The sequence below is a fragment of the Schistocerca nitens genome, chromosome 1 (assembly GCF_023898315.1).
Source record: "Schistocerca nitens isolate TAMUIC-IGC-003100 chromosome 1, iqSchNite1.1, whole genome shotgun sequence".
Taxonomy (NCBI): domain Eukaryota; kingdom Metazoa; phylum Arthropoda; class Insecta; order Orthoptera; family Acrididae; genus Schistocerca; species Schistocerca nitens.
In genome coordinates this window covers 1,175,975,005-1,175,991,856 of record NC_064614.1, presented here as the reverse complement: position 1 = coordinate 1,175,991,856, position 16,852 = coordinate 1,175,975,005, and the positions used below count along the sequence as shown (strand labels likewise).

General features: G+C 37.7%; 1 protein-coding gene across 4 annotated transcripts in view; it reads left to right on the top strand.

The window, feature by feature from the left end:
* Window positions 1-16,852, top strand: part of LOC126200231 (ADP-ribosylation factor-binding protein GGA2) — a 136,800-nt gene that overhangs the window by 87,395 nt on the left and 32,553 nt on the right. For all 4 annotated transcript variants that reach the window (XM_049936692.1, XM_049936693.1, XM_049936694.1 and 1 more), the window contains exon 8: window positions 5,368-5,792. In XM_049936692.1, coding sequence (XP_049792649.1) covers window positions 5,368-5,792 — 425 coding nt within the window. The remainder of the gene's footprint in view (window positions 1-5,367; window positions 5,793-16,852) is intronic.

Below are 16,852 nucleotides of genomic sequence, written 5' to 3'. Positions count from 1 at the left end.
TTGCTGTCGCAAGCTCACTTCAAACTTCCAAAAGTCTTTTGAGTATGTAGTGTGAGCTGTTCCATCGAGTCGATACCTCTTGTATGAGTTTGTTTGTTTTGTTTGCTCCTTTCTGAGCATTGCGCAGTTTCTCACTGGCTAGTGTAGAGTTACAAAAGAAAGTCACAGTAGCCTTTGCTTTCAATAAAAGTTTGGAAAATGATTCTACTTTGAAACAATCGTGTACTGTTGAGTTGATGCAATAGGCGAAACAGGATGAGTGTTGAATCCTTAAGATTTCAGGTGGTTTTTTTTCCCTCATAACTGCAGCATTGTCTGATTGTCTGTAATGACTGCTACTGTTTTGTTATGAATATTGTATTGTAGTAAGATTTGATTGATGACCAGGAAAAAAAATGTAATGTTAAAATTAAGTGCCAATATGTCCAAGATTTTGCTTAATATTCTCATAAAAAATCAATGTCTTCTTATATGAAAAAATACTTTCATATATAAAAAAATAATTCTCATAAAAATCAGGCCAATATATTACTTGTTGATGATAAGTTCAGCTTCAGCATCTTAAAAGTGCAGGGAAATCAGGAAAAAGAGGAGGAGGAGGAGAGGAAGGTTTCCATGAGGAATAGGTGTGTGAGAGGGTAAATGTTTACTGGTCTGCCATGCAATGCTGCTACCTTACATGTTAATGCTTGCTGATGAACTGCAGCAGATATGATATAAACTGCACGTGGGAGTAACAACTTTAGAGAAAGTGCATTGAAGGGACAAGGGGTGTTTCTCAGTTGACTCTAAATACAAAACAATAGGGCCATTACTCTACTGTAGTGCTACAGCTGCTACATTGCTGAGGTCGGCAGCACTCATGATTTTAATGCAGTCGGCATAAAGTGTATAGCTTGTGGAAGTGGTGTTGGGAGTTTCACTGTTCACCGAGGGAAGTGTAAGGAGGGGTATAAAGAGAACAGTGGTAATGAAGGGTAAGGAGAAGTACGGGGAGAGACAGCAATGCTGGCACCTTCACCCATCTTACCGATGTATTCCTATAATATACCCAGGCCACTCGAAGTCTGAACTTGACAGGTCCTGATAGATAGTTTTTTGACGGATTCACTATGTTTGTGATACAACAGCTACCCTTACACAACAGCTGAGAGGTTTCCATTACCATTGGAAAATTCTGATTCAATTAATACAGCCTGTGTTAACAACTTGCTATGCCACGGCCAGCCGATTTTGCTCTTCTATATTGGGATTCACATTCATTTCTCTCTTGTTACTCTGTTATTGTACAAACTTGAAATTCATCTCTCAAGTGTAAACTTTGGGCAGTCCGCTATAAATGGTGTGCAGAAGTAACAAGGTTTTGAGAAAGCTCATTATAGAGACATCTGCATTCAAACATTTTGCTTATTTGTAGTAATGGATAAAAAAATAAATTAAGCCTGTTGTAACACAATTATTCAATGATTTGAAATGACACAACGTCTTTAGATTTCTATTGACAAGAGGGGTGGGGGTGGTGGGAGATGAAGCTGCCAAGAAGAACTTCACAAGCTGTACAGACGTGAACTGTACAGGCATGTACTGCTCACGAGAATGGACTGAAACTCAACATGGTATTGAAAAGTTAGGGAAGCAAACATTTTAAAATATATTACTTATATGTGCCACTGTTGTGACCTACAATTGTTGTCACTTTTAATATGAATGAAACTAATTTTTTGTCCATTATAAAGTGCCAAGTAAATATCAGTACGCCTTTGTTTGTGTCGGTATCCATGTCTGTTGTAACACTCAACAAATTACATTTTGTATGGGCTTTTTCTAATTTATTTTTTCTCTCTTCATGTAGTTTTGGAATCAGTGAACATTTAAGTGTGGTTTTATCTGGCCTCTCATATCTGCTGTCTGTGGCATGAACAAATTTTTTTGAACCTTGATTGTTGGAAGTGCTTTACGGCAGCATATCGATAGCGATCATTTGTGCTTAAAGGGAATCAAGTTCTTTTTTTCCTTTTAAACTGGTGTCATACAACTGACTTCTTTTAAAATAATGTTTTAAAAAACTACTACTTTCTTTCTTTCTTTCTTTCTTTCTTTCTTTCTTTCTTCTTTCTCCCCCCCCCCCTCGCCCCTTGCACTTGATATAGCTCATAATTTGACCCTCACCTTTCAATTCTACTGCTAATCTATGGTTCTCTAGTTTTTCACCATACTTTCTTTTAAGCGATCTCTTAAATTAGTTGTATTTTCTGGATGTTTATATTCTTTACTGCAGATGGTACACTTCACAAACTATTATCTGCCTCCTCCTTGAAAAAAATTCCACACAGATGATTGTTTTTATGATTCATTTTCAAAACAATAACAAAAAAACTCTTTTTATGCACTTTACACATAAACAGAGTAATCTTGGAAACACAAGATTTCCTCAGCCAACAGAGACCCGGTGGCACACAAAAAGTACAGATCGTTTCATGTCAGCGCCACTCAGAGTACTTCATGGCGACTGTGCTCTTTGTATCACTGCTGCCAACAGTAGCGTTTCAACGGTTGTGGCTTGTGGCATTAAAGTTGTGTGACAAAGAATAATCGCGTTGTTGTGTGACATTTAAATAACAAAGTGAGTGATGAAGAAGCCATTGTTTGCACTGTGAGGTACCTCCTGCGATATCATGAAGAGCTAGAAACTCAGCATCCTTTCTCCTGATGCTTGAAAAATTAATCAGGTTGCAGAATGCTGTAAACCGGTGAGCTAATTCACCAACTTCACTAGTTTCAAACAAGGGATTTCATCATTAACGGGCAAGAACTTAACAAATATCTACAGGATTAGAAATTTTTACAAAAACATTCCGCCGGTCGCAGTGGCCATGCGGTTCTAGGCGCTACAGTCTGGAACCGCGCGACCGCTACGGTCGCAGGTTCGAATCCTGCCTCGGGCATGGATGTGTGTGATGTCCTTAGGTTAGTTAGGTTTAAGTAGTTCTAAGTTCTAGGGGACTGATGACCAAAGAAGTTAAGTCCCATAGTGCTCAGAGCCATTTGAACCATTTTTTTTGAACAAAAACATTCCTGGGTGTTCACCACCAAGTCTTGGCAAGAAGAGGTTAGTTTTATCTTACATCCTTTGAAACACTCACATTTCACCTTAATTACTAATGAATATGCATTGCAATACTGTGAAAGCAGATAGCCTGTAAATACAGTTGTATATTTTAATGATTATATCCAGCCACCTTACAAATAAAAACCTTGGCACTTGACACGTTGTGCTTTTACTTTATTCAGTTTTGTGGGACGTGGTACGCTCTTGAAGGAACAAGCTCTGCTAATTGAATAGAACACAGGTAACCAACATATGAAAGATATTTGTGCTTCTACAAAGGCAGAAGTGACACAGGGGCGTTAGGATTGCATCGATGTTTTGTGTTTTCAAATCATCTTATGCATTAACATGCCTGATTGCAACCACTTGTAAGTCTACAGTGAGGACTCAGAAACAGAAGAGGTCAGTAGCGAGTGTATTTAATTAATAATGATAATAATCATCTTTATTTTAAAATGCATTATGCAGTACAATCATAAAAGCTTACAAATCTTTAAAAAGGTTTTTTTTCCCCCCTACTGTGTTGTATTACAACAACCTTTTTTACTTTTTTATTCCTTGCTACAAGTAAATATCCTCACACGTTTGAAGATGACAACCTGTATAATACACATTCGTGAATTCATGTTATTTATGTGTGTACTTTTCACAATAAGCATGCGATTGGTACGACGTACTCATGACCATGAGTTGTTGTCACTGGAAGACGAACACGAAAACTCCCTCTCCGACGACCTGTTCCCCATAGCAGCCAGTCTATTAACAACATACATTTACACACAGCATAGATTGGCTAAGGCACTACCTTATTTAATGCTGATTAAATATCTCCATGCAATCTACTTCCCTCTGCACTCCACTTGCCATGGAGGTAATAGGACCTGAGAATTTTTCACGCGCCAGTTAAAGAAGAATTACATTATAAACTATATGACTGTTGATAATTAAACCAGATTACTGATAGTGACAATAGTGCAGACACTATTGATTAATCAATAGTTTATTGATGGTTAAGTAACACTAATAGGTCTCTTAAGACACTTACACATCTTGAAGCGTCTTAGCCACAGTTCTTGGGGAAAAGCAGACTACATCTGCTCCAATTTTATAAGGAATTTGTGCAGTCCTGTTTGTATGACATGTTAGGAAAGAGAGCATTCAGTCTGCTAATGAGAGGGCAATCTACTGCTTGAGTGAGAACTTGCCTTCAGGATTAAGTAATAATGTTTAAAGTTGGAAACACAAATTAACATTTTGCAACTTTTTCCCTGCTTGTACCAAAAGTTCTGAGAAGGAATAACTATGTCTGTAACAGCAAGATTTAAAATTAATTTTGCAGCTCTTTATTTTTTTTTCCTTTCTTCCAGACAACTTTTAGGCACCTATGCTTTTTAAGTATTTTTCTATTTTGATACTAGTTTTTGTATTTTAAGTAGTTTATTATTTATGCTATTAATTTTTGAGGAACCTTTTAATTATTGATGTACATATGTAAATGATTACACAGTCACCTGGCCTTACATGCAAAAAGTTCTTGTTGGTAATTTTTTTTCTGATATCTGTTAAGTGACTAATGGGTTCAAGTGCCTTCTGATCTTGCCAAGAAACTGTTCAGCTTACCTGACATGCATAAGTACAAAAAAAAAAAAAAAAAAAAAAAAAGGGACACACACACACACACACACACACACACACACACACAGAGAGAGAGAGAGAGAGAGAGAGAGAGAGAGAGAGCAGATTGATGTGTAGAGCACAGTAAAACATAACGAAAAACAGCTTCACACTAGCCTTCTAACAATAGCTCTTTTCCAGAAATAATTCACATACACAACCACACAGACACCCAAATGCACACACAGCAAGACTGTCGTGGTCACGGGAGTGTGCATTTGGGTGTCTGTGTAGTTTTGTGTGTGTGTGTGTGTGTGTGTGTGTGTGTACTATTGCTGGAAAAAGAGCTAGTCCTTGAAGGCTAGTGTGAATGCTGTTTTCTATTATATGTTACTGTGCTCCATAAATTGATCTGCCTTAGTTGAGTGGTTGCCTTGAGTAGTCGCCTTTCACTTATTTTAAATTAAGTTAAATAGGAGTGTTATCTTCAAAGTAACAGTACCAAGCAGGGAAAAAGTTTCTTCTGTTATGCATTTTTATTTCATTAGAATCATATTGTACCATTCTCCATATAATCATTTATGTCTATACATAATGTGATTGTGTGTATAAGTAGTTTGAAGTTGTGCTTTTTTTGTAAACAGGCCACCAGCGAAAATACCCATGAATTTGCTGAGCAGACAGCAAGATGCGGCAAAGCCAGACAATATCACAACATCAACACCCATCAAGAAGAGTGGCAGTGACAATTCATCGGGTGTATTAGATTTGGATCTTCTTACTGGAGAACCGGTGAAGCCCTTAGAAAAAGATTCTGTGCAGAAAATGGAGAGCAGAACATTAGATCTACTTAATGGTGATGATACGATGGTAGATATTAGTGAAGAAACACCAGTACATTCTTTCTCTGAAAATAACAAAAATGACAGTGATGACCGGCTAAGTGTTAACTCAGTAGATGATAAATCTCACAGGACTAGCACAGAAAGTGTAAATATCTGTGAACCTAAGCAAATTGAAGTGAAACCCTTGAATGACATCAATGTTTCTTTGGACAGTATAAAACCAGGTAATGATAAACTTGTTTTATCATATATGTTATTTAAAATGACATTGTTACAAATCTTTGAATTTAACTTATATTTTGCTCTTTGCCATTTTCCTGTATACATGTGATATCATACCCTAGTTTCAGGGGTGTTATGAAGTTTCACTATAGAGAACAAAATTATTTTCTATAGTGTTTATTAATAATTATTTATACAAAAAATGGAGTTTATTTGGAGAGTGGCCTAGTCTAGTTTTGTGTTTTTCTAAGGCACCTATAATGAATGCTAATGTAATTTTTTAATGACACTACAAATACATTAGGAACATTCTTTAAAATAATTTCTGTGGCAGTGTGCTAGCCACTATATGCCCAATTTATTTCTTCATTTTTATTTTTTAAGGCATTGAAATGTATGTGGCTAATCACAAATTGAACCATCTCAGAAGTAAATTTGGCAGATTGAAAGTCTTTTCTTGCCGCAAAATCTATCTCACTTCAGAAGGAAGCAAGTGTAGTGAAATCTTGTATGGAGGAAAATATGCAAAATCTCTGCTTCAGTTAATTGAAAAATGAAATTGTAAACAAACTATGGCAAATGTAAACGTTTAGATTATATAGTGGTGTCCAGATAAGAAGGCAGCTGAGTGATGCATTCTGTGCAGAGAGAAAGATGGAGGATAGTTTGTAGTGTTGCAAGTGTACTCTCTATCCCTGTTGCACACCAGGCTCTCCAGCTGTTGCCTAACCAGGTAACCGGCGATGCTAGGATAGTGGCACTTTGGACCACTGTTCCTACTTCTGCCTAACGGTTTACAGGCTTTAACTGATGACATAACAATGTTGTCTTATATGACATGAAGGCTGGGCAGCATATTTGAAGTGTGTGTTTGGTAGTATTTGGTGATGCTCTCTAGTGTTGAATTTTGATGTTTGGAAACTAGTTCACTGCGTTGTTATTGTTAGTGAGAGGTTGCAACTGAAGGTAGATAGTGGCAGTTGCTTTGACTTGTGGTTTGAAATTTTTAGTAGTTATCGTATATATCACAAAGAAATTCAACAGTCATTCACTGAGTGCTGCTGTGTTGGTATGATCAGCAACTGCATGCCTTGCTTGGTGAATTCGTATACAGTAGTGGAAATTGGTGTAAAGGCAGGTTCCTTACAAAAGTGCTGGTCTTGTGTGCGAAGCATACATGTATCAGTTTTGTTGTGAAACTATTAGACACATAAATGGTAACAATGGAATTACGTAATTTCTTTGATAATACGAGTAACAAAATAAGGGGTTCACATTTCCTGGATGAAAATTGTGGTACATAGGGTCTCATTGCTCTTTTGTGTTATCTTTCCAACCTCTGTTCTTCCTAATTGCCTCAAAAATTCTCCGTGGCGTTGATTTCGTTACAGCCATGATAAACATGCCTTGGAAGTTTTTGGTTGCAGCAGAAACATGCGCAGATGCATTATCTTTTTGAAAAAATTAGAGTTTCGTCCCCTAATCTGTGTGCATTCTTATCAGTTCTATCTATATCACTTCAGTGTACATGTTGAAAGTTCATTCTATTGTTCAACCATGCAGTGCAAGATTTACCTTTAACACAGAAGGCTGTCCAAATCATAATGCTTCCACTGCCAAAATTTCTGCTCATTCTTGCCTGCTGCTCTGTTCTCATATCATGCCAATAATATTGAAATTCTTCCGGCCCGTCAAAGATAAACTTTTCATAATTAAAGGTCACTTTATCCCGTTCTAAAGTTCACATCGTATGTTTTTCAGTGAACTCCAATCTACCATGTTTAAGTTTGAGTGTTAGAGCAAGTTTCTGCAGTTGATTCTTGAATGCTAGATGTTTGTCATGTGACAAAATATGTCATCCATATCTGCTAGTTACTGGCATCCATAAACTGGCAACAAGTTGAGAAGGATAGCAATTTGTGGCCCTTGCTTTTCCCAAAAGTAACCATTTTGATACCACAGATAATTTTCTACATTGACTATATTTTCCATTCTGTCCATATAGTGTGCCCAATCTAACAAAATTATCAGTCATTGTACGTGAACCATTCAACTTCTTGGTGATTTGACAATTAGTATCCCATTTCATTGTAACCACTGATTTTTGCTTTTTCATCACATGACAAATGTTTTCTGCTTGGCAGTTTCACAGTCGTGCCTTATGTGTACAATACACACCGTCACGAACGGTGTCTTGTTTCCTATCTGCAGTAAAGGTATTTAGTATTTGTCTGAACTGAAGGAAAGTTGCCACCTCTAACTGGGAACTTTACTACCACTTCTTATGAATTACATATGACCTAGTGTCACAAATAGGCGAAAGTAGTGCACCTTACGGTAAATGTGCGAACTAGTGCAAGAAAAAAATGGATGTGGTAATGAAGTGATCTATAGTGCAGCTCAGGTTTAGCTTAAGTTGCAATGTTTGAGTTTGGTTGTGAGTAGATAAGCCAACGAATGTGAATAGAAGAAAATTTTGTGTGGTGACTGACAGATTTGTAGCATAGACTGAGGTCTAGGTTAAGTTTGACTGTGACTGTTTGATTGTCCACTCACAGCAGTCACTTTTAAAATGATCATTTCAGAAACTTGGTGGGGTATTTTCTGAGTGTTCCGATTTCTAAGGTGATGAGAACAGTTTCAATTTTGTGGAACATTCAAATTTATACTAAAACAGTTGTGAAAAGATAGATTGCCACTCACCATGAAGGTGACATGTTGAACTGTGGACAGGCACAATGAAAAGACAGAGCAGCTGGAGATAGCAGTGAGGTGTGCCTGCTTGTGTGAAAGTGTAATGTTTTCCTTTATTTTCTGCAGAAGGATTTTACCACAAGCTCAGTGTGTAACAATCTTTTCATTGTGCCTGTCTGCAACTCTTAAGTCATCTTTACAGTGAGTAGCAATCGAATTGTTTTATAACTGATTATATTCCAGCCTGGGCTTTCCATTGTTTACTTTTATATTGTGGTATTTTGAACAACTATTTTTCATTACCGGTATACTATTGCATATTTCGTTAACTTGTCATGATGAAGTTTATGGAACTGCTATCCCCTTGCACGCACTCACCTCGCTGTTGAGCTCACAGGTCATGCGCCAGTGGGAGGATGAGTGGCTGGAAGTGACTGACAATAAGCTCCGTATAGTCAAGCCCACAACGCGTGTGTGGTGTACTTGCTTTCAGCCCCATCGACGGGACGAGGTTCTCCTCACTTGGCTTCGAATAGGCCACAGCCCTATGACGCACGGCTTCCTGCTCCGGCGAGAGGACCCTCCAATTTGTGGTGCATGCAGCGTCCAGGTCACTGTGCGCCACGTTTTATTGGATTGTGTTTTATTTTCTGACCAGCGGGTCGCGGCTGACTTGCCAGCGGACCTGCCATCTCTTTTAGGCAACACTCGGACGAATGTGGTTAAAGTTTTAAAGTTCTGTGCCCTGTCAAATGTTTTTACAAAGATTTTAGGGAGAGGATTTTAATTTGCTCACTGTGACAAGCTCGCCCATATTTTATGTAAGTGGCCAGCCAATAACAATTTCCTGTGACATTCTTGTTGCTATGTTTCCCCTTTCCTTAGGTTTTACTTTCTTATGTAGCATTTTCCTTCTTTTCCTGCTTTCTTTGAGTGTGTGCTTTAGTTTTCTTAGGTCTGTCCACATTCGTTCCTTTTAATGTGTGTCAGGGCGCTGATGACCTCGATGTTGAGCGCCCATAAGCCCCAACACACCACCACCACCACTGTATTTTATCATTGGTCCTGTCACATTGTCTTAACCCTAGCAGTTCAAACGCATTTTCTATGATGCACTTGGGCAGGGGAGTTATTTTATGCCCATCATAAAACAAATCTAAAAAAAAGTAAAATTAGTTAATTGCTGTTGAATGATATTAATAGCATACTTTTTAAAGAGGTGCTAATGTGTAAGTAGGGCCCAGAATGTGAATACTTTTCAAAGAAGTACTGATGTGTAAGTAAGGTCCTGAACCTGAAAATGTTGAGTGTGGTACTCATTGGGAAATGTGACATCTGCTATTAACACTTAATTTTATAGGTTAAGTTTAAATGAAAAATTTAAAACATGTCTGGAATCTGCTAGAAGAAGTCATTAAACACACAAATATTTTTTCCAGAATTTTAAAATATAAAAAAGTGACTAGATTACAATATTTTCAAAAGGTGGGCTTAAAGAAACCCCCCTTCCCGGTGGTATCGTGAGGCTTAATCAGTCAGCACCATTCTTCGTCAAATACTATCCCATATTTGATGTATTTCTTCTAAAACACAATTTTCACGTCACTGTATGATTATTTTGTATGATTTATTTTAGTAAATGTGTTTTTTACTTACATTTCAGTATCCTACATGTAATTCTAATATACGAGGCTTGTCTAAAAAGTATCCAACCTTTGGCCAGAAAAAATATTTCGAATACCTGATGGGGTTGGCACCCTAATCCCCTTCAAAGTAGGCCCCTTGTGCTTGCACACACTTAGCCTACTGATCCTTCCACTGCCAGAAACACCTCCGGAAGTCTTCTTTTGGGATGGTGTTCAGCTCTGTCGTCGTGTTCCGCATTATCTCTTCTCTACTCTCAAAATGTGATCCTTTCAGCAGTGTCTTCAACTTTGGAAATAAGTCACAAGGAGCCATGTCTGGAGAGTAGGGAGGCTGGCGAACGGCTGTAATTCCATGTTTGGCCAAGAAATTTTGGATCAAGTTGGTTGAATGTGCGGGGGCATTGTCGTGATGCAGTTGCCAGTATTTTGCCATCCACATGTCTGGTCTTTTGCGCCGAACTGCATCATGGAGTCACCGGAGAACATCTTGATAGTACTTCTTTGTCACTGTTTGTCCTTCTGGTGCATATTCATGATGCACAATTCCACGGACATCAGAGAAGACAGCATCACCTTGATTTTGCTTTGCACCTGCTGCACTTTCTTCAGCCTTGGATACTTGGGATGCTTCCATTGTGACAACTGTCTTTTTGTTTCTGGGTTGTACAGGTACACCCATGACTCATCTCCAGTTATTACAGTGATCAGAAACCCAGGATTAGTGTTGGTGGTGTCCAGAAGGTCCTGTGCAACTTCAAAACTGAGGTCTTTTTGTTCCGGCGACAACAACTTGGGCACGAATTTCGCAGCCACTCGGTGCAAGTTCAAATCATATTGCAGAATTGCATGTGCAGAATCTGTACTCACTCCAACCTCTTGGGCAATCCCCCACATGGTCAGACGACAATCCTGCTGCTATGGAAGTCTGTAAATGTTATTCAACTGGCAGACGTACAAAATGGGGTGAGTGCATGAATGTTCGAACTTAAGTACACCTGCCACTGGAGCTCCAGAGAGGGGATGCTTGCGTCTTATTGGCAGCAGCGTAATTGTTCTTGGCAGCTGTAGGAGATGTGGTGGTGTAACTGGCGGCTCGGATATTTGAAAGTGCAGCCGAGTAGATAGCGGCTAATACCACAGTTTCCCACCAACACCAACTATTCTAGCTGATGTAATATCCATAGTAGTTAAGTTTGATGTATTAGCTGCTGTGAAATTTGTATTTGTTATAAAACTTGATAGTGAAGCTAGTCTTATTCGTGCGAAGAAATTAACTTAAGTCATACTGTACGGTCTGAGCTGAGAAAGGTAAAATTACCTGTCAAAGATATTTTAACTTTCAGGACCAAGTGCAGTCACTTTGTGGTAAGAATGTGTTCAATCAAATGCATCGCAGAAATTCTATTCACAAAATTGTTTGAGTGCCAAGGATTGTGATAAAGTTGAGAAAGAATTTGCATAATTACTTGCCATGTAAGAATTTTTTTTTTTTTATTTTCACGCAAGATACAAGAGAAGTGAGACGAGAATTGATCACTTTTGGAGAGACTTATTGAATGGTGATAAACCTGTCAACATTTATGTAGCTATCATGAAAAGTTTCTCATTCTGAGTCAAGGTTAAGCCTTCACAGAGCAAAGTTTTTTCATTAGCCTAATAAAAGGAGTGTGTGGTAGCCAAACAAGAAACCAAGTCATTGTTAGCCATACATCAAGCACATGATGGCCTGAAATCAGGATTGATGTGACTCTCGCACTGCTTGAGATTGGTATGGCAAAGTCTTATGCCGAAGTGATGTGAAGAAGACGAAGCAGCTGAGAGAGCTGGATGGATGAGGTGCATCATCCAGCTAGTTAATGAACTGAAGGCCAAAAAGTCTTGGATACCAGCAGAGAGGGCCACAAAATGTGTATTATTTGGCAGAGAAAATGTCATTATCCATACCACAGTGCTGTTATTGTTATTTTGGAAACTTTAATATTAATTTTATTCAGAATATTCCTTTTATGTTTCTTGTCCAATTTGTTGCATTATCTTCCCTGGAAAGTTCATAAATCTTTGGTGGTAGGAGGAGCAAAAACTTGCTGTTAATTCAAAGTTCTAACGAACTCATTGATAAAAAAACATATTTTAACTAAAAATGACTTCTTTTTACAACTTACCTGTTTACGTACTCTTCAGATATCAAAATACGTCAGGGATAAATACTAAACCTGTGTCTGGAAGTCAGAGAATTTCACTTTGGGAAACTTATGACAACCCTGACATTGTAACTGTTTTCATATTTGGAGGAAAAAAAAAAACTGTTGCTCATAATTCGCATAGCCAGAAAGTTGTATTTGTTAAATATTTGCAGAGTTCTAATACAATAATGTAACACTTAGTTGAAAAATGGAGTGTTTTGAACTCAGTTTCTAATTTTTAAATGATTTTTATTCATATTTAATGCTAAATATCTCAGGTTTTGTGAAAGCTGTTCAAAATAACAGGAATGTGATTTCATTATCTTTTGGGAAAGAATTTTCTCCATAAATTTCCATGCTAAGAGATATTTGCATAAGATAAGGTGCAGCTCTTCCAGAGATTTTATGCACCTGATGACAAGTAGAGGCAACTTTCTACTTTCCAGTGCATTGAGATGATTGATGTGAACAGAAGATCAACAGAAGAGAGTGTGTCTTGTCCACATTGTTCACTAAATGTATCATTTGCCTGTAGAAATTGGTAAGTGATGCATTTGTCAAGACACTATGTAATGTTTCACATTATTACACCATGTAGGTTGCAAATTTTGACTGAACATGCAAAACTCCAGGTCAGAATATCAACATGTGAAGTTACAGATGGGCACAATTAACAGACACAGAAAGCTTTCGGAATGCTGGTCCAAGGTGCCACTGATGTGTGCAAGAGGTGTGTGTGTGTGTGTGTGTGTGTGTGTGGTGTGTGTGTGCGTGCACGCGTGCAAACTTCTTTCTTTTTCTGGTGAAGGCTGTTGCTGAAAGCTTTGTCTAAGTGTCTGTTAACTGTGCCTTATTTGCAACCTTACATGTCATCTTTACAGTAAGTAGCGATCTATCTTTTCCTTACATTGCAAATTTTGATTGGCAAGTTAAGTGGCAGTTAAACCCTTAATGACAAAAGAAGAAAGCATTCCAACAGGTTTTACAAAATCCTGGATCTTGATGGCGACTTACTGAAGAAACAAATTGAATCATTTCCAAAGTAAGAAACCTGCTACTCTGTACATACAAGTGTTAGTTGCAGATTAAATTCAAATCTTGCTGCTCTGGACATGCAAGTGTTAGTTGCTGTTTAAATTCAAATCTAAGTGTGTTTCCAGCATAAGTACCCTGAACTAAATACCAGCAAAAATTAGCAGAGGGAGATTTTTCAGATCTTGGTGTGCAAAGGTCAGGTGCATGTTCATATGGTGAGAAACTTTTTCAGTGGATGGTTAATGCAGATTCTACCAAAGGAGTTAACATATTTGAAATGGAAAGCACAATTTACCCTGCTAGGTCCAGCTGAAGTAGCATACAAAACACTTACTGCTGAAACTGGAAAAAGCAAAACAACAATAAGTGACATTTTGAGTTGAACTTCAGCAAGTACTCTTCTGTCCTTAGATTCTCATGTATTTTATAATTGACACTGCTCTTGTCACAACCTGGAAGTATATAACTGCTAGTAATGCTGTTGTCATGTATTTTTGGCTTGAAATTATTGCCAGAAGAGACAGAGCAAAGATACCTTAATACATCCTAAAGTATATTCTCTCACGTTTCAACCTGCACAGTGATGATGAGACTCAGAATTCATTAATCTGGTCTGACTGTTACATTGGGCAGAATATCAGTTATTGGATGATATTCCGTTTTCAAAATCTGATTGTTAATAAATATTTGATTCCTCATTATGGGGAATAGTTGCCTATGACACAATAGCAATTTGCCAATGTGAAGGACAATGGATTTCTTGTCTACAATATGGAAGCTAATGATTTCAGGGATTAGCACACTAGACCAAGTGTTGCATACAGACCTATACAAAATAACTGAGTGTATCTGGCTACAAATTTAATCTGATGACCGTACTACACTAAGGACAAAGAAAAGTCACAACATCGTGCAACTATGGTTTGTCAAAGCATTGTAAAAAAGCTGAGAGGTACTGGGAAAAGAAACTGCCACCAGCTAACATTTCAGTTTTCCTTGTCTTATATGATAAATCAAAAGCACCAAGAAGAGAGACTTGCTTGACCTGTCAGTATATCCCTGCTGAAAAATGGAATTTCTATCAGCAATTGACAACTGAATAGTCGATTAACATGCCTATCTGGCAAAACCCATTGTTTGGGGACTGCAAATGGTATGCAGAATGTGCATGTGTAGTGTCATTGCGACAGGAATAGTGTTAAACTTTTCAGTATTGTCTGCTGCATCTTGGACAGATTTTTATTGCAATAAGCATTGTGTATTTTGATCTATTTTCTCAAAATAAGCTTTCTATTTCTGCGAAAAATTAACACAGATAATCCAGTGTGTTTCAGCAGTACAACTTTGTAACTGCAGATACAATGTTTTTCTTCCAGGAAGATTAAAATTGTGGTCTTTGTTTCAAAGGTAATATAAGCAAATGTGTAATAAGTCTTACAGTAATATGCAGAATAGCATTTTACTCTGTATACCTTGCCTATATCAAGAAAGCCCAAGTAGGTAATTGAAAAACAATTTTTTGTCCTCGTGTAAAATTTACTTTTTGTTGGGTACAACATTGTTCATCACCAGTTTGTTTATAAAACCCAAAGAAAACAGGTTGTTGCACACACAGTTCAAAATAAAATGTAGGGTGCCTGGTTGACAATGTTAATAACTCTTGTACCTTTGAGAAAATTTATACGTGATGTATACAAATAAACGATCTTTCAGAGCATGTCAAAAAAATTATGATCACATGTTAAATAACTCAGCAGTCAGTGTGGCACACAAACAGATGCTACAAAAGGAAAATGATCATTTTAAGTTTTATATTTGAAAACTGCAAGTAACATCATACATTGCTTATTGACATTTGCCTGGAATACGAATACTCAAGTGAGTAAGCACTCCTGGTGTTTTAAAACAGTTGAAAGTTTTGAAAATGAACTGGATTGGACAGACTTCCCATAAGGCTTTGTAGCTTTGTATTGAGTACTAGTGATACTAGGATAGGGGCCGGGGGGGGGGGGGGGGCAGATGTACTAATAAAAGCAGGCAGCAGTTTCCTCTCCATTTCCCTGCTAATAACGGTTATTTCTTATAATTTGCAGTGCTCAGTAGGATGGGTCTGTTTAATTCCTGTCATTAATGTTGTCACTGCCAAAGTGTGTCTGAAGTTGTGTTAAAGTCTCTTTGGCATTTGAGGTAGGATAAGATTAGTGATAGGAAAATGGCTGAGAAGGAGTGAAGACCCTCAAAATAAAAAATCTCTCGAATCCCTATGTTTTAACCCACAGTGGGAAGCAGACTATGGAAGACTACTTTTTTATTGAAACACAAACTGACCCTCAGTGTCTGTTATGTAATGCTATTTTATTGTTGTGGAGATAGTACTCTGTGAAATGACAGTTTCATCTCCTTCGTGAGGAATTTGTGATCACTTTGGATCCTTTGGAAAAGAAGCCCAACTTCTCAAGTTAAAACAGAAGAGAGAGAAAGAAGTAAATTCATGTAGATGTATGTGATTACTTGAAAATATTGTTATTATTTATAAATCATTATCTGGTTTTGCCTTGATTTTTACCAGTTACTTGTAACGTGTTTACAGGAAGAGAACCAACTCATTAACACTGATGGTGAAAGGGAAGGAAGCTATCATAGCTCTTAAAATAGCTAAAACAGTGTATCGCTTCAGTGATTGAGAATTTGTTAAAGAGCATCTTGTTGTTGCTGCAACAATCTTGTGTGTAACGGTTCTTCCTGTTACTGAAACATTTGTGCTTTCATGGAGAACACTTTGCAGGCATTTTGAAGAGGTGGCAAGTGTGCAAATGCAACTGAAAGATAAGACTAAAAATTTTGTTTTTTCTCTTTGGGATTATATGAAAGTGTGCATTTAGTGGGTGTTGCTGAGCTTGCTGCATTGTGAGAGGTGTCAACACTTGAGATCAGTGACATAGTGGATCACTTGATATAGTATCAGTGCGTGACACTGTTGTGGCCGATGAAATATTTTCTTTCTTAGGAAACGTTATTGACAACTATGACCTTTATTGGGAAAAACTTTCATCAGTTGCAACAGACAGACCTCCTTCAATGATTGGTCAAAACACTGATGTGTTGCTTTGATAAGAAAAAAAAAGGTGAAAAAAGTTTATATTCAGCAGGAAATACCAGCAAAATACTGTGTCATATCTTGCATTAATCTGCTGGTAAAATATGCCAAAATAAGAAGTGCCACGGGCATTGTTCTAAAAACAGATAGTAAATTGGATGAAAACAGTTTGGTGCAACAGCAGTTTAAATATTTTATGGCAGAGCAGCCAGCGAGGCCTTTGTCAAAAATAGACCGCGCACACACACACACACACACACACACACACACACACACACACACACACACACACACACATGTTGCTGGCTGAAGGCTTATATGTGACAGTCTTTTTGTTGTGCCTTCTGCGACTCAGCATCCCCGATGGTGATTGCAACTTCCCTTTTCATAATATTGTTACATTCCAT